The sequence below is a fragment of the Mesoplodon bidens genome, assembly GCF_964165515.1.
Source record: "Mesoplodon bidens genome assembly, chromosome: X".
Taxonomy (NCBI): domain Eukaryota; kingdom Metazoa; phylum Chordata; class Mammalia; order Artiodactyla; family Ziphiidae; genus Mesoplodon; species Mesoplodon bidens.
This window is the reverse complement of record NC_138163.1, coordinates 37,967,617-37,989,753: the sequence shown is the minus strand read 5'-3', so window position 1 is coordinate 37,989,753 and position 22,137 is coordinate 37,967,617. Positions and strand designations below refer to the sequence as shown.

At 43.5% G+C, this 22,137-nt stretch overlaps 1 protein-coding gene across 1 annotated transcript in view; it reads right to left on the bottom strand.

Annotated features, from left to right (window-relative positions):
• Nucleotides 1–5,923: 5,923 nt before the first annotated feature.
• Nucleotides 5,924–22,137, bottom strand: part of KIAA1210 — a gene marked incomplete at both ends in the record, with an annotated part of 33,020 nt that continues 16,806 nt past the window's right edge. Inside the window, 6 exons of the mRNA XM_081223000.1 lie at nt 5,924–6,072; nt 7,537–7,636; nt 8,590–8,753; nt 10,231–11,819; nt 11,940–12,933; nt 14,888–14,996. Coding sequence (XP_081079126.1) covers nt 5,924–6,072; nt 7,537–7,636; nt 8,590–8,753; nt 10,231–11,819; nt 11,940–12,933; nt 14,888–14,996 — 3,105 coding nt within the window. The remainder of the gene's footprint in view (nt 6,073–7,536; nt 7,637–8,589; nt 8,754–10,230; nt 11,820–11,939; nt 12,934–14,887; nt 14,997–22,137) is intronic.

Genomic DNA, 22,137 nt, shown 5'->3' with positions numbered 1-22,137 from the left:
GAGGCTCCCTGCATTCGTTTGCTTATAGCCCCCTCCTCCATCTTAAAAGCAAGCAACGTTGGGCTGAGTCTTTCTTATGCTGCCATCTCTCCAGTTTTCTCTTCTAATGCCCTCTTCCACTTTTAGGGACCCTTGTGATTGCTCTGGGCTTGTCGGCATAAACCAGGATCATCTCCTTATCCTAAGGTCAGCTGATTAGCAACCCTAATTCCATTTTAACCTTAATTTCCCTTTGCCATATAACCTAAAATATTCACAGGATTTCAGGGATTAGGTTGTGGACATCCTTGGTGGAGGGGGGGATCATCATTCTCCCTACCACAGACTGATTATAACAATGTTAATGGATGGACTCTACACTGGGTAAGGAGGCAAATGGAGGAAACGGTGGACAGATGAAGAGTAAAAAAGTGGTGGAATCAATGAATTGGAGAAGTAATCTGAAAGGATTGAAGAACTGTAGCACTAGAGTAGAAATTTTCAAAATGGAGCAGTTTCTGGTGATGAAAAAGGCTAGTGTAGGATCATATCACAGAGGTGAGTATCTGCTGTAAAGTTGTAGAAAAGACCAGCTAAAGCGGTCATGGCTACCATATGACCCAGCAATCCCACTACTGGGCATATACTGAGAGAAAACCATAATTCAAAAAGACACACGTATCCCAATATTCATTACAGCACTGTTTACAATAGCTAGGACATGGAAGCAACCTAAGTGTCCATCAACAGAGGAATGGATAAAGAAGATGTGGCACATATATACAATGGAATATTACTCAGACATAAAAAGGGATGAAATTGGGTCATTTGTAGAGACATGGATGGACGTAGAGTCTGTCATACAGAGTGAAGTAAGTCAGAAAGAGAAATACAAATACCGTATGCCAACATATATATGGAATCTAAAAAAAAATGGTTCTGAAGAACCTAGGGGCAGGACAGGAATAAAGACGCAGACATAGAGAATGGACTTGAGGACACACGGAGAGGGAAGGGTAAGCTGGGAAGAAGTGAGAGAGTGGCATGGACATATATACACTACCAAACGTAAAATAGATAGCTAGCGGGAAGCAGCTGCCTAGCACAGGGAGATCAGCTCGGTGCTTTGCGTCCACCTAGAGGGGTGGGAGGGAGACGCAAGAGGGAGGAGATATGGGGATATATGTTTATGTACAGCTGATTCACTTTGTGATACAGCAGAAACTAACACACCATTGTAAAGCAATTATACTCCAATAAAGATGTTATAAATAAATAAATAAATCGCAAGCTGGTTCCAAAAGGATGAAAACCTGATACTGTGTATAGGAAGTCTAAGAAAACATTAAATCAGCATATATTGACTGTGGATACATGTAGAGAGTAACAGGCAATGCATGTGAAAGATGTATGCAAATGTAGCATACAGAAAGGCATGCAGTGGAAAGATAAACACCACATTTAGGGTGGTGGTTACCCCTTGGGGAAAGAAAAGGAGGGAGATCCTACTGGGAAGGGCTCCACAGGGGGCTTAACTGTATTTGTAATATTACATTTCTTAAGCTGGGTGGTGGGTACATAGATGTTGATGGTATTATTCTCTATATCTCTGTGTAGGTCTGAAATATTTCATAATTAAAAATGAGAAAAATAAAAAGAGGAAAGGGAGAGAATAAGCTTAATATCTAGACTCTGTTTAAGAGGGGAAAAAAGGTTAAGTCATATTTGCTCAGAGGATCAGAGATAGGGAAAGGCCTGGAGGGTTGAGACTAGACAGCCTCATTTCTGCATTTAGTTAAGGCTTCCTCAGTGCCTTCCTGGTAGCATTGATACCTTCTCTCATATTCTGTGGTAGCACATCTAATATTCTAACTTATATGAGCATTATTTTTTTATTTGAGGTGATGAGTTCACTTAAAAGCAACCATTTAAAAGCGAACAATTAAATGACATTCACAATCTTGTGCAGCCACCACATCTTTAGTTCCAGACATCTTCATCACTCCCAAAACCCTGTACCCATTAAGCAGTCACTCCCCATTTCCCCAGCCCCCAATTCTCTGGCAACCACCAATCTGCTTTCCATCTCAATGAATTCACCTATTCTGGACATTTCCTGTAAATGAAATCATACAGTATGTAAACTTTTGTGTCTGGCTTTCTTTCACTTAGCATAACGTTTTGAAGGCTGATCCACATTGTAGCGTGTATCAGTACTTCATTTTTATGGCTGAATAATATTTCTGTTGTATGTATATACCGCAACTTGTTTATCCATCCGTCTGTCGATGGACATTTGCGTTGTTTCCACCTTTTGGCTATTGTGAATAGCACTGCTATGAATGTTCATGTCCAAGTATTTGTGCGTTATTTATATATGTGTGTATCTACCGCCCCCACCCCACCATCTCCAGGACTGTGAACTTCTGAATGGCTGGGGCCTTAAAAGCTTTTATCTTTCTTTCCCAAAGTCCTAGGCACTGAGTTTTCCACTTAGTAGGTGCTCAACTAATGCCTGTTAAAGTAAACTTAACACTTCCACAATCTTTTTTTTTTTGTCACCAGTGTTGATATTTTAAAATGTATTATCATGTATTCCTTATGGCTAGAACCACATGGTGAGACAGAGGCACAGGCCCCTTGTCATCATTACTCAAAATGAAAGGGCAAGCCAACAGACAGTTTTCCATATAGGGTGATTTGAGGGGCTTCAACCTGGTTCTGATTTGTTAGTGTTTATGCCGTGCTAGTTGTTAATATAGTATTGCTTCTAGGCCCAGGCAAGAGATATCTCTGTCTTGAGCTCTATGCTTTAGAGGTCCCACTGGCTTTCTTCCAACCACACCCGTCCCTATAGGGCCAGGAGCCCAGCCCATGGAAACAAGGGGTGTGTCCCTCCTAGCCCATGCTCCAGGCACCCCCTGAACAATCCCAAGCCTGCTTCCAGGGCCTGTGTGCTCCTCTTAGAGCTGTCCTGGGGAGGGCTGACTGCACTGCCGAGGTATGTGCTCCCAGGCCCAAGGGGGTTGTATGCCCAGAACAGGGGATGGGGCCTAGCCTAGGAGCCAGGGTCTGGGCAGGGGGAGGGGAGAGGGGGCAGCTGTTCCCACACCATCAGAGCACAGCTTAGAGGAGCCTGAGAATTCTAAATCCCAACCTGGACTTTCAGGTCATAATGAAGTTACATTTGTCATGGAAGGAGATACAACTTATTTTATTTAATGGCTTATTAGTTGATTTAAACATTTCAAATATTTTTAGACATGTGGATACCTAACTGAACTCTTTTTCTGAACCCTGAAAATATGACAAATGTTACAGGAGGGCCAGGTTAAATATCCACTCTGTCACCCCTTCCCCTTGCTCATTCTATGTTACACTTTGTTACCTGAGCATAGCGGGGCCACTTCCTTTTGATAATGGCTTGTTCCAGTAGCCCATCTTGCAGTAGGACTCACACCTAGTCCCGGGGCCAGGCTGGAGTACAACCACCATCTTGTCCCCACTACTCATCCCCATCTGCATTTTCTCTCCCACCCGTCTCTTTGCTCCCTAGGTATTTACACATATGGAAACCTCCTCTTCAATACCACCTCTCCCCCATACAAACACCCACCTGGAGGCCATCAGCTGGGTCAGGCACACCTGCGTAGGGGTCTTTATGCCCCACACAACCTCTTAAAATCAGTTTGGTTTTCTGGCAACCCTTGGGTCTAAGTTGTCAATAACCTATTCAATTTCCCTCCCCATGTGACAGACGGAGACAGACTACAGAACAGGCTTTATTGAATTTATTTGCTTTGCATATAGCAGAAATCAAGAATGCTAAAAGAAGCTGAAAACTTGTCAGAATGTGACTCTAGGCATTAAAAAAAGACTTAACCTCTTTACTGAAAACAGATTTTTGTTGCTAACTGTGAAAAGGAAATTGTGAATGGAGAGTTCTTAGAGTGAGAATAACCTAATAGTGGTACACCCTGAGAAAAGGGGGAAGGGAGGTATAACAGTTAATCTACCAGGATTGCCTGGGTAAAGGGCATCTACCTTAATGAACTATGGGAATACAAAGGAAATCAAACCCAATCAATCAATCAAAAACCTAGCATTGGGGCCTCCCTGGTGGCGCAGTGGTTGAGAGTCTGCCTGCCAATGCAGGGGACACGGGTTTGTGCCCCGGTCCGGGAAGATCCCACATGCCACGGAGCGGCTGGGCCCGTGAGCCATGGCCGCTGAGCCTGCGTGTCCGGAGCCTGTGCTCCGCAACGGGAGAGGCCACAACAGTGAGAGGCCCGCGTACCACAAAAAACAAACAAACAAACAAACAAAACCCTAGCATTATCAAAAAGGCAAAGATATAGTATGAGGAAAAATAGATGTTTTACAGAGGAAACGCAAAACCAGCCTATGATTGTACAATATCACATTATGCCATCATCAGGAAAACCAAGCACCAAGGGTTTAAATGAGCTCTGGCACCTCACAGCCTCTCTGAATTTGTTTTTTGCATGAGGCAGCACCCTACTTGGGATTTAAAGGCACAGTTATGTCTAGGTCTGCATTTCTGTTTAAGCAAAGTAGCCCCAAGGTGACAGAGGCAGACACAGTGAAAGGTGTACTAAGACACTTCTGGGTTTCCTGAGAAAATGAGCTAGGTACTGTCCAGGCATCCAAAGGGAGCTCTCCATTAGTGGTTAGTGTGTTTGGGGTTGGAATAGAGGGGAATGACTTGGGGGGAAGTGGTTCACTGGGGAGGTGGGGGCTGTCCAGCCTAGTGACTGTTGAGGTGTGTGTGCCTCCAGGAATGAGGGCAGGGAAAGGCTGCTTCAGTCACTTCAGGCTTCCCCGTTAGCAGAAAGTCAGTTGTTCTGTGGCTTTGAGGGTGCAGTCTTGTCTTAGGCTAAAATCTTCTGAAACAGAGACTGCTGAGGGAAACGGACAAGAAACTGGGCTACTCGGAGCTTTCCACCTTAAGGCTGGAGCCAGGGCATAAGACAGCTCTCTAGTGGCCCCAGACTTCCTTGTGGAAGGCTTCCCATCTGCCCCATTGAAAGCACAGCTTTTGGAATCTTCAGAATTTTGAATTTCAACAGGGTCTTAAGTGCTTTAAAAATAGGATATGTATGAAGTGCAGTACACTTCTGAGCAACTAGAGAGGGTCACAGTGGCACTGGGGCAAAAGGTCAAACACTGATGGGCTAACCATCCAGAGGAGTATGATAATCCCCAAGGAATGCTATGCCCCATAGGAAGGTGCTCACTGCTGCCAGACTTGTGACAGGTTGACATGAGGCACGTGGAAAGAGAGCTCTGTATAAGTTGCAGGTGTTGGGAGCCCTCAGGGATACAAAGAAGGTGTTTCAAAGGGCAGTGGGCTGATTGGGGGACTGGCTGTGCAAAATTTTTCTTGGAGACCCAGAATTTTCACTTCTACCACATCTTCTTAGGGGGCTTTGCAAAGTTTGGAAAAGCAACCAAAGAACTGAAGCATTTAACTAGGCTCATAAAGCCTAAAAGCCAATCCTTGGACCAAATCATCTGGACATTTCCATTAGAATGAATTTATTAGATCAAGGGAAATGACCACCTCTTAGTTGCTCCAACAAAATGTTTTAGCTTTCTCCCTTCTAAAGCACATTGTTCAAAGTTAAAGTTTTCTCAGTTCGACAGCAGTGCAAACATTTTATATAGTTTTTATAGAGGAAATGCTGGGTTTTCAGATGCTGGCAGTGACTGTACTGAAGGTTAGGCATTCATGGCATCTGTTTCATTCAAATCATTATTAGCTTTAATTCCCCTTTTAAGGCTCTTATGCTTAATAAAAATGGTTACAGTAAATAATTCGCTACGTGACATTAATACAGCTATTGGCAATTATCATTTAAAATGCTGATACTCCACCCAGGAGCTATTTATTGCATGATTTTTACTACATGGCTACATGGTTTCATGCTTTGTCTTTCTTCTTGGCCACGGAGAACCAGCCTGGCTCAGTTGGCTTAGCCGGCTGTTGTAGCATGGCTGGGACAGTTGAAGACCTTCTGGTTTCTTTTTCCACAGAAGGTACTTGAAATATCTTCTCATCTTCGAATCTTACTGGAACCATAGCAAATAACACACAAGCAGTAAGAAGCCCCAGAGATACTGAGGTACGTTTATGGGATGCAGTAAAAATTTTCCTCCTTTCAGGTTTCCTCTGGCTTCTAGAAGTCAGTGCATGGGCAATGCCATAGGGTGGTATGTGAAAAGGGTAACATCAATATGGCTAGAGCCACAGGGGCCTGACATGGGAAGGCCTGAGAGAAAATACCTACAGCTATAACTGCCAATCTTTGGGTGGTTATTATTGGATTGTCTTACACTTTTGAATTGAGATCAGAGAGGAAACATGTTGTATGGTATCTGTTCAGTTTTTTAAATTTCTTATTAGGTAATATTGTTTTTGTTTTGCCAATCCATTATGTTGTGTGAAATGATTGTTGATGACTCAATAGATACACCCAGTAAAAGTCTATATGCTAAATAACATGATATCAACTACTCCTACCTAGCAGCCTCCTTCACTATTCCCCAGTTCTACTCCTTCCCTCATCCTGCTTTACGGTTGATTGACTTAGTGGCTTAGACTCAACCAGTGGTTCTCAACCCTGGCCACACATTAGAACCACCTAGGGCTCTTTTTAAAAATACAAATGCACATACTATTTCCTGAACTAATTGAATTAGAATCTCTAGCAATGGATCCAGGGCCATCTGTAATTTTTAAAAAGTACATCAGGTGATCCTAAAGCACAGTGAGAGTTGAGAACCACTTGATAGGATTACTGTGCCCATGAGACTATTCACAGCTATAAGCAGGTCAGGTGCTGCTGTATCATGGCCAGATGGTGGGTTCCTAATTCCTAGTTTAATTTCTTCATGAGGCGGACTAAGTCAGAGAACAAAGATGCCTCAATATAAATCTATCCTCCCCTCCCCCTGCTCCTTCTGAAAAAAAATATTCCTCTGGCACGTGACTCTACTGATGAGACCCCATTCTGTTCTATCACAGCACAGTGTTTGTTTCAGCTTTCAACATTTCCCCACCTCTCATACCTCTGCTCAGAATACAGAGGGGCTGAAACAAGCCTTTTAAATAGTTAAAAGACAATTCAATACCATTGGGCATTTATAGTGGATTATTTTCCACAGTTTCCCTGGGAACGTAGAAGGTGAGAAAACACCATTTTGCTATGGACTAGAAAGTGGCTTGGGTTCTTTCCTCTTGAATACCAGCCACAGGAAAGTTCTAGTGAGTGATCACAATTTTGTTCTGATACAGCTTCCTCGATGGGGTAAAAGACTGGAAGACCCTCTGAAAATTATACATTGGTCTGACTTACAGTAGTCATAATAATTGGATTTTCCTAAAACAAGCTAATATCTGTATCTAATGGAAGAACCATGAGAGAATCATAAGCTGATTTGGGGGAAGAGAGACATGTATTGTCTGAAATTGCAAAAGTTTCGCAACTTCTGCCAGGGCTATTTTGGGAGTGGGGGTTGGGGTGTGTTTTTTACCTGTTTTGGTAGACTTCGGTGGCTTCCGTGCCATCTCCTGTCTGTTGACATCAGAAGTGAAAACACTCCTTGGTTGGTTTTCATTTGCAAGGCCAGTTCTCTTTAATACAAAAATGAAAACAGAAAGCTGGTAAGTCCTGACATGAAAACAGCAAATTACTTATTCAGATCACAAGGTGCAAGTCCTGTCCTGGGTATTATAAGTTCAACATTAATCAAAAGAAAAGAGAGAGATAAGGAAAGAAATAGCACAGAAAGCACCTTGGTTCAGAATTCAGGTTCACAAAATCTAAGCTGGTTCAACTTCATCACCTTTCTGAGCTGGGAGAAAAGGCTGTCTAATCATACAAACAGTGTAAACAGGTTAACAAGAGAATTATGTAACTTGACAACAACCTTTTCTCTAGGACTTTACCAGCACTTAACAGAAAGCTAACAGAAATGCGGTGGTCACAAACAAATCTTATCAGTTAACGGACTTGAGTTCCATAGATTTCTACGTAACAAAACCTATTTACATCTGACTTGCGCTCCTTGCGTTACAAAGTAATATAACAATAGGTCTTTTCAAAATTGTACAGTTTAAGCTTTTCAAATTAACCTCTCCACAACTGGTCTAAATTAATTAGTTTATATACCTTAGTGTATTTCCCTCTGACAAAGCTTTAACTAAGGTGGACTTTGCCCCCTGTATGATCCTGCTCCCTTAAAAATACTAATAATGAAATGAAAAGATCTTTAAAGCAAAGAGTTAAACAGATTTTCACATGATCCCACAACAAATTCAGTAAGCACCTAAAAGTATAGGAACTTAGACATCTCGATATGTAAATTTCATTGAGTTTTCTTGAGTCAGTTTTATGTAGTTTTGACAAGAGGGGTTCTCATTCTAAAACTTCCAAAGACATTGAAAATGGGACATTGGAAGCAAGACATCATCCCAGCATGCCTGGGATGCTGGGAGCTGCATGTCTGGGAAAGTTCCCAATGTAAGCTTAATCAGTTGGCTCCAGCACCCTTTTGGAGTGTTTAGTGGGCTGCTCCAGGTCCTACCCCATATCTAGGTTCCTTAGTCTCAGCCTTGGCTCCAGCTCTATTCTTGGTTTTTGGCTCTTTCACGGGAATGTTGGCCTGGAGACTCCCCTGCCTCTGCTTTATCATGGTTATCCAAGCTGGCTCTGAGGTGGCATGATCTGACTGTCGACCAGGAGCTTTTCCTGAGAAAGGAATGAAAGAAGTTAGAACTAAAGTGAGGCAGGGGCTTCCCTGGTGGCGCAGTGGTTGAGAATCCGCCTGCCAATGCAGGGGACACGGGTTTGAGCCCTGGTCTGGGAAGATCCCACATGCCGCAGAGCAACTAAGCCCGTGCGCCACAACTACCGAGCCTGTGCTCCAGAGCCCGTGAGCCACAACTACTGAAGCCCACGCGCCTACAGCCCGTGCTCTGCAACAAGAGAAGCCACCGCAGTGAGAAGCCCACGCACCGCAACGAAGACCCCCCAACGCAGCCAAAAATAAAAAAATAAAATAAATAAATTTATTTTAAAAATAAATTAATAAAGTGAGGCAGGCAGGGTCTTGAGACTGGCTGGGACCTACCCACAATAATGTCCCAAATGGGGATCCTTGTTAACTGCCAAATGAAAATAAAAAGATAACATATAGAGAAGGGCCCCCTTCTTTTGTGCCCTCCCCACCACTTGGCAAGGCAGGAGTTCCTTGAGTAGATAAGAAGCTGTACTTCAAAGTTTGCAAACCATCCTCTTACTGGTCCCTTTGCCTCCCTTGTCCATCCCTCTTCCTATCCCCATTTCAGGGTAGGACAATAGTTGCCAGGTGGGCTGGGAAAATTCCTAGGAGGCCAGACGCTTAGGTCACTGATGTCATTTCTCTAACTCCAAGGAAAATCTTATTGCATTTGTCACTTCGTGGTCTCTAATGCAAGTGTGTGGTTAAATGGATACGGTTATAGGCATGTACAAGACTGTGTGATGATGAGCCTGAAGGTACAAAGGCTTTGAGAGCGATAAATGCTCAAAAAATCACCTAGCTCTGGATTCTTAGACATTTCAGGTGAGTTAAGAAGCTGTGGAAGTACAAACATTTACAATAAATTAAGATTTCAAGCTGAGGGTCTGAACATAGGGCTCTATTAATGAGCCGGCTTTTAAAATCTACATGGTGGGCTTCCCTGGTGGCGCAGTGTTTGAGAATCTGCCTGCTAATGCAGGGGACACGGGTTCGAGACCTGGACTGGGAGGATCCCACACGCCGCGGAGCAACTAGGCCCGTGAGCCACAACTACTGAGCCTGTGCGCGTCTGGAGCCTGTGCTCCGCAACAAGAGAGGCCGCGATAGTGAGTGGCCCCCGCTTGCCACAACTGGAGAAAGCCCTCGCATAGAAACGAAGACCCAACACAGCAAAAATAAATAAAGTAATTAATAAACTCCTACCCCCAAGATCTTCAAAAAAGAAAAAAGAAAACCACAGCTTTAAAAATAAATAAATAAATAAATAAATAAATAAATAAATAAATAAATAAAATCTACATGGTGCTGAGGGGAGCATAATCCACGTAAAGGTATTTTGAGAAAAGCATAAACTCCTATCTACATGTAAGGTGCACGGGGAAAGGGGGATGGGGAGATGGTTATGTGTCCATTACAGAATGTGGACAAATGTCCAGAGGGGACCCCTTTGGGAAACAGAAGGAAGCTTGGTAAAATCTTTTTTCTCACCCTTATACTTCTGTGAGGAAGAGGTTTTTCTCAGTTGGACTCCAAAAACGTTTTCAACAACAGCCCGACTGGTGGATGAATTTGAATGGCTGTTACCTTGATCAGAGTAAGTGCCCCCAGAAGTGGACGTTTGCCAGACAGGAGCACTGGTGAACTTCACAGCTTTGGTAGCAGGAATCAGGATGTTCTTAATGAGGTCTTCAGAGCCTTGGCTGTGTTGCTTGGTTTTGTTTGGAGAAGCTGGGTCTCTCGGTAGGGACCAGCAGCTAGGATCGCTCTCCAAAATGGTTCCCTCAGCAGCAGCACTTTTGGGACTTGAATAAACCTGTTGCTGCTGTTCAGGGGCTGCAGGAGCCTGAAAAGGGTGTCTGGGAGGCAGGTGCTCCCCCGAGCCCCTCCACTCCACAGGTGCACTCACTGGGCCTGTTGAGAAAGTCTGTGGCTGAAATTCAGCCTCATCTTTGGCTTGGCCAGGGTGTCTGCAAGGCAGCTGCTGTTTAGAACTACTCCACCTTACAGGAGTGCTCTCTGAACGTGAGAAGACTTCTTGCAGGCCTTCAGGCCTCCCCAAGCACGGTAAAGGGCTTTTCGTAGGCAGCTTCTTCAAAGAAATGCCTCCCTCAGTACCGGTACCCTTGTAGCCTGAGAAAACTTGGTGCTCGATTTTAGGCCTCGACAAAGATTTGGAAGGTTGATTTGAAGACAGAGGATCCACATAGATTCCCTTCTCAGTAGAAGGCCTCTCTGAAAAGATGTGCTGTACCATGAACTTCATGAACAACTGGAAAAGACTGGGACGCACCAATTCCTTAGATATGCCTTCTTCAACTGCCATGCCCTCTAGACGTGAGGACATTTCCTCAACTTTTAACTTTTTAACTGACCGGGCAGGGTGTCTGGGAGGCAGTGACCTCCCAGAAATGCCCACCTCAACAGCAGCACCCTCAAAACTTGACATTTCCTGGAGTTTAGGTCTTACAGTGGACCGGGAATGTTTGGAAGGCGGCAGCTTGGTAGAAGCACCCCCTTCAATGTCGACACTCTCTGGACCTGCAGAGATTGGTTGTTTGACTACTGGTCTCATCGGGGCCTCAGAAGTCACTCTGGGAGGCTGTGGCTCCATGGGAATGCCCAACTCCACAGCAGCGCTCTCTGGACCTGCAGAGGCTTGTTGCTTGGATGTAGGGCCCACCCAGGACTGGAAAGGGTGCCTGGGAGGCATCTGCTGCACAGAAGCACCCCCCGCTCCAGATACATTCTTTGAAGCCCAGGAGACTTGTTTTCGGTCTTTGGGCCTCCCCAAAGCCTGGGAAGGGGGTCCGGGACGCAGATTTTCCTCACAGCTGCTCCAATCCTCAGCCCTCTTGTACTTTTTGACATAGCTCTTTGATCCTGTGGAGACTTCATCTTCAGGCTCCCCCAAAGCCTGGGAAGCGCATCTGGGAGCCAGCTGCTCATCAGAACTGGTCATTTGCACTACAAAACCGGATTCTGCGAAGACTTCTTGGCCATCTTTGGACTTCCGCAAAGGCTGGAGGGAGTGCCTGGGAGCCCGCTGCTGCCCAAAGCCACTCCCCTCTTTGGAAGCACCCTCGTAATGCGAAAAGATGGCTTCCACTTCTGGCTTCCCCAAGGCCTGGGAAGAATATCTAGGAGCCCCCCACCTAGGAGCCTGCTGCTGCTCAGGACCGCTCACTTCCACAGCTGAACTTTCTGATTCTGGGAAGACTTCTTGTTCATTTTTGTGCTTCTTGGAGGACTGGAAAGCCAGCTGCTGCTCAGAACGACTGCCCGCCTCTGAAGTACCCTCTGAATCTGAGGCAACGGCTTCAGCTTTCAGCTCCCCTGAGGACGGGGAAAGGCTTCTGGGAGGCAGCCTCTCTGCAGTAATACCTCCCTGTACCAAAGCTCTCTCGGTATCTGAAATGCTTGCTGTAAAGGCCTGGACAACGTTTCCAGGAGACTTTTCTTTGTAGGTATCTTGAGCTGACTTCATTTTAAATTGGACACTTTTCAAATCAAAGCTGGACGCTTCTTCCTCTTCTGACTGGCTATGAGAAGGATCCATAAACACCTGATGCTCCAGTGTCACTGAGAAAATATCTCGGGTTGTAGAAGGGCTTCCTACCACGGGTTCTTTCTTCTTGGTTTCTGTCTTCTTGGCTCCAGAAGCCCCATCTTCATGGGATGGTGACAGACCACTAACCATGGACTCTTCCATGTCTTCAGGTATGGGTTGTGATGCTGATGCTTTTCTGCCTTCAAAATCTATACCGGCATTTCTCCTTCCCATGTCATCTTTATCTGAAAGCAGCTCCTGAGGAGTAGCGCTTTCTGTTCGTGCCTTTGGGGGCTGCTCCATGACTTGCTTCTCAAATGGCAGGTGCCAGGAAGGGAAACCCCTGGCAGTCTTACCGGCAGGTGGGGACCCAGCTCCATTACCTAGGCCAAGTGCTCGACTGGATGGTTTAAAGCTTCTTCCTTTGGATTCATGCTCACGTATTTCTGAAGTACTTGAGCCTCTCCTTCCACATTGTCTTCTGTATGCTGCTGGAAATGGGTAGCCCTGGCTCTCAGCAGCATCTCTGTTTGCAGCCTGATCTGTTGTCTTCTGTTCATAAATCCCAGTTTTGTTTCTCGGTTCCCAGCCTGAGGCACCTGTACCAAATAGAAGTAAGGAAAGGAAAGATGTGTACTTTAAATTTTGTAAAATAAGAATACTCCTCCCTGGCCCAATGGGTACCTATTTGCTATTGAATTCCCTAGCAGGGAGAAGTAGCTATTCAGAACACAGAGAACAACTTGGTCACTATTAGCCTTCTGTGGTGGGAAATTTTTAAATCAAAGTGAAATCCGGTTTTATGAACTGATTCCAAGGTTGGCACATCACCAGTAGATGTGAGACACAGCAAAAGGCAATTTTTGAGCTTGTAACAGCGATTACCTTTTAGGAAACTGACTGGGGCAGGGTGAAGGGAAATTGTACTTCCTACTTAGTATTTCTATTTTCTACTTAATTCTACTTAATTTTTTTTTTTTTTTTTCTTTTTGCGGTATGCGGGCCTCTCACTGTTGTGGCCTCTCCCGTTGCGGAGCACAGGCTCCGGACGCGCAGGCCCAGAGGCCATGGCTCACGGGCCCAGCCGCTCCGCGGCATATGGGATCCTCCCAGACCGGGGCACGAACCCGTATCCCCTGCATCGGCAGGCTGACTCTCAACCACTGCGCCACCAGGGAGGCCCTACTTAATTTTTATATAATATGCAGGTATTGCTTTATTTTTTAGAAAGGTGTCAACAGGGGTTATCTGGAAGGTAGGATTATGGCCCCCCATTTCTTCTGCTTTCAACTCTCTATTAAAATAATCTGATGTAATATACATGCAAAGCCATTCTTGGAAAGCCTTAACAACTGCCTTGGTCCACAGGCTTCAGGTCAAGCACAAGGCAGCAGTTCTACAGACTGCTTCTCTCCTCTCTAGTACTTTTACTAAGGAACTTATTTTAATCCCCAGGTGGGAGGGCCCTCGGGGGCCTCCCCTCCCTCATCATCCACTGGTCCCTAGCTCCACCTAGTGGTTTCACATCTAGCATATAGTGCTGAGCATGGGGTGCTGTACTCCAAACCACTCCCATGACATGGAAAACCAAAGTTATCTGCCCTCATGGACACTGAATAAGTATTATCCTCTGTGTGTAAAAGTGACAGCTATTAAAAATAAATATGAAAAGAGGATAAAAAGAAAGCAAAAGAAATTGCTCATTTAATTTCTTGTTTTGTTGTTGTTATGCAGAAGAGTTTTGTGGTTTTGTTACTTTTCATGGGAAAACGTATTTAGGGATAGCCTGCCTTTGAACCCACATGTGAAATCCTTTGTGGCAAAAATATGAAATAGCTGTTTGACTTAATTTGTGGAACAGGAATTTTGGTTTATCAAGTATTGCTTGAAATTAGATTGCTATCAGCTGGAGCTAACATCCACATCCACACACACACACACACACACACACACACACCCCACACACACACACACAGATTTTCACTCCAGTGGTTTTTGTTGTTTGGGGATTTGATAGGTGTTGGCTGCCAAGGACATCTGTCTGCAGCTGCCCAAGCCCTCTTTGCCCATGGATATGGGAACTGGTCTCACTGTTAACACAAGACCTTTTCTCTCTAATGGAAGAGAAAAGCAACTTTAAAAAACCAGGGTCTTTTTCGCCAGTTCTGTTATTATTGTCTGGTTCTGTTGCTGAGGGGGAATGCTGAAGGGGAAATCACTGGCTGCCCTCGGATATCTGGGCTCACTGAGGAACTCAGCATGTACATTAGACATAGAATTAAACAAACTTACAAACAAACATAAAACACCTCTCTGGTTGGAAATTCATTTAGGTACAATAGGAATCCAGGTATGACCCTTTACCTAAATCTCACACAAGTGGCAACTGTATTAATTGGGCAGTTTAGATGGATAAACTTGGACAACATTAGTATGCATCTTAAACTGAAGGCTCTCTGAGGACCACCAACAGCAGGCCTGGGTTCCTGTCACATAGCACCATGCCATTAAGCTTGAGGACATGATTCTGAGTGAGGGTGAAGATGTGCCAACCTGTACTGTCTTTTTTCGGCTTCTTCTGGTCAGCTTCTTTCGGTTCGGTTGTTCTTTTCTTTTCTTCAGAAGCCAGTGGAAGGCTTGGCTTCTCCTGCTTTGGTTTTGCCTAAAAGAGGGAAACAAAGAGCTTGAATCAGACTTAAGTGCTCTGAACCCACCCCTGCATGGTTGCCGAAGAAAAAAGCATCAGGAAAAATGTCCTTACTATCCAAATGGCTCTGTTGGGAGCATAATAATACAATTCATGGAAATTATTTCCAATGGCGCCCATAACCTGGTGATCATTTTACCTGTTGGAAGTGGTTCACCTAGATTTGAGGTTTCTGATCTCTGAGTGATATGCTGCAGGGAGCTCTAGAAAACACCCCAGAAACCACTGACCCACACTGCAAGGCCATAAATCTGAAAATGGGGTTGCTGGGCCTGACAACAATCATACTCTTGGCAACACTGGAATTCTTAAATTTGCTTCACCAGACCTGGGAGCCACATTCGAGTCCTGTTGGCTTCTTTTCAGGGGATTTAGTGAAAGCATGAATTATATCTTTCTAGCTCAAAAGAAGAAAAAGGATTGGGGTTTGGTTAGGAAGGAAGAGAGAAAAAGATGAAGGGCTCAGCCCTCACACTGAAGGGGGTGAAATTGGTTTAGTATAATCAAGGTTTTCAGATAATGACAGTGCAGCTTTGGAAATGTCAGAGTTGCACTGCACTGAACAGGGTCTGTAGTTAGCTTTGTGTAAGCCTTTGTGATATGCATCTAAAGGCAAACATACAACTCTTTATGTTCCTACTCGAAGTGCCTATGTAAACAGACACAGCTCAAAATTATTTCCTTTTGAGTGAATGAGGTCAGATAGACCTGGATTCAGATCTTTGCTCCATCATTTACTCTCTGTGTGATCTTGGGCAAATTATTTTCTAAATCTCTGTCCGCATCTATAAATTAAGGATAAGGGGAAACCTCCTGTGGGACTTGCAGACCTAAGAGATTTCAAAGCAGGGAGCCAGTGGCAGCAGCCTCTGTGTCATAAATGTTCCTGGACTCTTTTGTATTCATCCATGTGTCAGGGAGAGAGTCACAAGGAAGAAGTAGATGTCCTGGCCTTGTTAGAGAGCGCTACCCAGGCCTTTCCTCAATTAGGCAGAAGGAAGAAAGTCAGAAAGAAGAGTCACACTAAGTTTCCCTTAGCCAACATTCCCTGTCTTCCAGGTTCGTGGTGAGGTTTCCAGGTGATCATGCATATACAGGATTTAGTGCATAGTAATTGATCAGCCTCTGCTTGACACCAAACCAAGGAGATTCAGGGCCACCAGAACGCCCTCCTAGGCTGGCCACCCTACCAACTGTTCTTTCAACTTATACTTTGTTTTCCTTTTAAAGCTAAACTGTAATGTTTAAGCTAGGGGCAACATGATGGGGTGAAAAGGGTACTGGGCTGGAAGTCAAAAGACTGGGTTCTGGCCTTAGCTCTGCCACTACCAGAGTGTTTGACCCTGGGCATCTATTTGTGCTTTACTGTCCTTCCCTGTAAAATGCTTGTAACTATGAAATCTTTTAATCTTTTCCAGCTCTGATTTACAGCCCTTTACTTATAGCCCAGAGTCACTGAGACTAAAGATTCACCAAAGTGAATCTTCCAGCTAACTGACACATCCTTTAAAATACCAACATCTTTTAATTCTTAGCTTTTAGTAAAAACCTTTTCCAAAGGCATTACTTCCCTGTCTTCCTAAATAGGAATCAGGGAATATAGTCCAACTTTTCTTGATGATTTGGATGAATAATGAACATGACCTATTACACTGGATACAGTGTGGACCTTCTGTTGCTATTGCTACTGTTGCTGCCACCTGCCCCCCTTGTAGTCACCCTAGTGAATTAACAAACCAGGGAGGATGGCAGAAATAGCTGAGAAGCTCTCATGCCTGGGGATGGTAAGGGTTTTACTGCACCACCAAAGATTAGACTTTCTGCCTACAAGCCCAAGATTTAACCTATAACAACCTGACTCAATTCTTGAATTTACTAATAGAGAGTTTATTACATTAAAGCAGGACAAATGTTTAGATTGATGTTAGGAAATATTGACTATAAATAATTTCACTCCATTAACCTATAAAATACATAGTTAGCTTACTCAAATTAATAGAAAGAGAAAACTACATGTCTTAAAATGTTAATTTTCTTAATTGTAATCCCCAAGGTAACCACTAAGAAAATAATTTTAAAATATATAGAGAAGGGAATGAAAACAGTACACTGAAAAAAATTAATTAAATCCAAAATAAGGTAGTAATGGAAGAACTGAGGTACAAAAAAGATGTAAGATATATAGGGAAAAAAAGAGCAAACCAGAAGAAGTCCTTCCTTATCAGTAATTGCTATGAATGTAAATGAATTAAACTCTCCAATTAAAAGGGCAGAAATTGGCAAGATGAATTTTAAAAACATGATCCATTTATATGCTATCTACAAGAGACTCGCTTTAGATCCAAAGACACAAATAAGTTGAAAGTGAAAGGATGATTAAAGGGTTTCCAAGCAAATGGTAGCCAAAAGAGAGGTCGGGTGGCAATACTAACATCAAACAAAACAGACTTCAGGTCAAAATTGTTACAGGAGACAAAGATGGACATTATACATTGATAAAAGGGTCAATCCATCAGAAGATAGAACAATCATAAATGTATACACACCAAACAACTGACCCTCTCCTAAATACATGAAGCAGAAATTGACAGGACTGAAGGGAGAAATAGACAGTTATACAATAATAGAGACTTCAGTATCCCACTTTCAATAATGAATAAATAGTTAGACAGAAGAGCAATAAGGAGATAGAGGACTTGAAACAATACTATAAACCAAGTAAGCCTAACAGGTATATACAGAACATTCCATTCAACGAGAGCATAATACATACTGTTCTGAAATACACATGGAACATTCTCCTGTATAGACCATATGCTAGGCCACAAAATAAATCTTAATAAATGTTAAAAGATTGAAATCATGCAAAGTATCTTCTCTGACCACAACAGAACGAAACTAGAAATCAATAACAGAAGGAAGACTGGAAAATTCACAAATAGGTGGAAATTAAACAACACACCCTTAAGCAACAAATGGGTCAAAGAAGAAATCAAAAGCAAAGTTAGAAAATACTTTGACATGAATTAATACTAAAACACAACATAACAAAATTTATGTGATGCAGCAAAAGCAGTCCTAAGAAATTTATAGCTGTATATACTTGTTAAAAAAGAAGAAAGATCTCAAATCAATAATATAACTCTCCACCTTAAGGAACTAGAAAGATAAAACTAAACCCAAAGCTAGCAAAAGGAAGGAAATAACAAAGATGAAAGCAGAGGTAATGAAATAGGGAACAGAAAAACAATATGGAAAATCAATGAAACCAAAAGTTGGTTCCTTGAAAAGTAAAAGAAAATTGACAAACCTTTAGCTAGATTGATTAAGAAAAAAAGAGACAAGATACAAATTACTAAAATAAGAATGAAAGGGAACAATTACTACTGACCTTATAGAAATAAAAAGGATTATAAGACAGTACTATGAATAAATGTATAGATAGCCTAGATGAAATGGATAAATTCCTAGACACATTCAAATTACCAGAATTGAATCAAAAAGAAATAGAAAATCTGAATATACCTATAACAAGTAAAGAGATTGAATCAGTAATCAAAACCTCCCAACAAAGAAAAAACCAGGACCAGATGGCTTTACTGGTGAATTCTACCAAACTTTTAAAGGATAATGCCAATCCTTCACAAATATTTCAAAAAAATATGAGGGAACACTTCCTGATTCTATGAGGCAAACATTACCATGATTCCAAAGCCAGATAAACGCATCACAAGAAAAGAATGCTATAGACCTACATCCCTCATGAATACATGTGCAAAATACTAGCAAACCAAATCCAACAGCATATTAAGGGCAATTATACTTTACGAGCAACTGGGATTTATCCCAGAATTGCAAGGAGATTCAACATATGAAAATAATGATGTAATATATTATGAAAATCAAATGTAATATACCATATTAATAGAAAGAAAGAAAAAATAATATCATCACAATTGATGTAAAAAAAGCATTTTACAAAATCCAATACCCTTTATGTTAAAAGCACCTAACAGGGCTTCCCTGGTGGTGCAGTGGTTGAGACTCCGCCTGCCAATTCAGGGGACGCAGGTTCGTGCCCCGGTCCGGGAGGATCCCACATACCGCGGAGCAGCTGGGCCCGTGAGCCATGGCCGCTGAGCCTGTGCATCCGGAGCCTGTGCTCCACAATGGGAGAGGCCACAACAGTGAGAGGCCCGCATACCGCAAAAAAAAAAAAAAAAAAAAAAAAAAAGCAACTAGCAAACTAGGGATAAAAAGCATATATGAAAAACCCATAGCTAACGTCATACTTGATGGTGAAAGGCTTAATGGTGAAAGCTTTTCCCCTAAGATGAGGAAAAAGACAAAGATGTCTGCTTTTGCCACTTTTATTCAGCAGTCTACTGGAAGTTCTAACCAGAGCAATTAGGCAAGGAAAAGAAAGAAAATGCCTACAAATTCGAAAGGAAGAAGTAAAACTATCCCTCTTTACAAATGACATAATCTTATGTACAGAAAATTCTGTATATAGATATAGTCATTATACTTATAATGAATGATCAGATATGGAATTTCAAAGAGAAATGAAAACTATTTTTAAAAGGAGCCAAATAGAAATTCCCAGAACATATGAAAATTACAATGTCTGGGGAAAAAATTCCCAGATAGATTTTGCATGCTCATGAAAGCAGAAGAAAATACCAAGTAAATTTGTATAGAGAAGTCAACATAAATGACATACTATAAAGAAAAGAAATTAAATGATTAACAAATTAAAAAAAAGAAAATTCTGAAAAATCCCCATAAATCTGTTAGAGCTAATAAATGAATCAACCATAGTTGAAAGATACAAAATCAACACACAAACTCTAGTTGTATCTCTGTACACTCAGAATGAACAACCCAAAAAAGGTAATTAAGAAAACACTTCCATTTACAATAGCATCAAAAAGAATGAACTAATTGGAAATAAATTTAACCAAGGGGTTCAAGACTTGCACACTGGACTTCCGGGTAAGATGGCGGAAGAGTAAGACGCAGAGATCACCTTCCTCCCCACGGATACACCAGAAATACAGCTACACGTGGAACAACTCCTACAGAACACCTACTGAACGCTGGCAGAAGACCCCAGACCTCCCAAAAGGCAAGAAACTCCCCACATACCTGGGTAGGGCAAAGCGGAGAGATCCCCACACAGACGATCGGTGCCGAGCGGCACTCACCAGCCCGAGAGGCTTGTCTGCTCGCCCGCCGGGGCGCGCAGCGCTAGAAGCTGAGGCTCGGGCTTCGATCAGAGCGCAGGGAGAGGACTGGGGCTGGCGGCGAGAACTCAGCCTGAAGGGGGCTAATGTGCCACAGCTAGCCGGGAGGGAGTCCGGGAAAACTCTGGAGCTGCCGAAGAGGCAAGAGACTTTTTCTTCCCTCTTGGTTTCCTGGTGCGCGAGGAGAAGGGATTAAGAGCGCTGCTTAAAGGGGCTCCACAGACGGGCGCGAGTCGCGACTGAAAGCGCGGAGCCCAGTGACGGGCGTGGGACGCTGGGGCTGCTGCTGCCGCCGCCAAGAAGCCTGTGTGCGAGCGCAGGTCACTGCCCACACCGCCCTTCCGGGAGCCTGTGCAGCCCGCCACTGCCGGGGTCCCGGGATCCAGGGGCGGCTTCCCTGGGAGAACGCACGGCGCGCCTCGGGCTGGTACAACGTCACACCGACCTCTGCCACTGCAGGCTCGCCCCGCACTGCGTGCCCCTCCCTCCCGCCCGGCCTGAGTGACCCAGAGTCCCCGAAGAGGCTGCTCCTTTAACCCTGTCCTGTCTGAGCGAAGAACATACGCCCTCCGGCGACCTACACGCAGAGGCGGGGCCAAATCCAAAGCTGAGACCCAGGAGCTGTGAGAACAAAGAAGAGAAAGGGAAACCTCTCCCAGCAGCCTCAGAAGCAGCGGATTAAAGCTCCACAATCAACTTGATGTACCCTGCATCTGTGGAATACATGAATAGACAACACATCATCCCAAATTGAGGAGCCCGGAGTCAGTGCTGTGCCTCTCAGGTGGGAGAGCCAACTTCAGGACACTGGTCCACAAGAGACCTCCCAGCTCCACATAATATCAAACGGCAAAAATCTTCCAGAGATCTCCATCTCAACACCAGCACCCAGCTTCACTCAACGACCAGCAAGCTACAGTGCTGGACACCCTATGCCAAACAACTAGCAAGACAGGAACACAACGCCACCCATTAGCAGAGAGGTGGCCTAAAATCATAAAAAGTCTGCAGACACCCCAAAACACACCACCAGACGTGGACCTGCCCACCAGAAAGACAAGATCCAGCCTCATCCACCAGAACACAGGCACTAGTCCCCTCCACCAGGAAGCCTACACAACCCACTAAACCAACCTTAGCCACTGGGGACAGGCACCAAAAACAACGGGAACTACGAACCTGCAGCCTGCAAAAAGGAGACCCCAAACACAGTAACATAAGCAAAATGAGAAGACAGAAAAACACACAGCAGGAGAAGGAGCAAGATAAAAACCCACCAGACCTAACAAATGAAGAGGTAATAGGCAGTCTATCTGAAAAAGAATTCAGAATAATGATAGTAAAGATGATCCAAGATTCTATTTCCCAGATCCAAAATCTTGGAAATAGAATAGACAAAATGCAAGAAACAGTTAACAAGGACCTAGAAGAACTAAAGATGAATCAAGCATCAATTAAAAACACAATACATGAAATGAAAAATACTCTAGATGGGATCAATAGCAGAATAACTGAGGCAGAAGAACGGATAAGTGAGGTGGAAGATAAAATAGTGGAAATAACTGCTGCAGAGCAAAATAAAGAAAAAAGAATGAAAAGAACAGAGGACAGTCTCAGAGACCTCTGGGACAACATTAAACGCACCAACATTCGAATTATAGGGGTTCCAGAAGAAGAGAAAAAGAAAGGGACTGAGAAAATATTTGAAGAGATTATAGTTGAAAACGTCCCTAATATGGGAAAGGAAATAGTTAATCAAGTCCAGGAGGCACAGAGAGTCCCATACAGAATAAATCCAAGGAGAAAGACACCAAGACACATATTAATCAAACTGTCAAAAATTAAACACA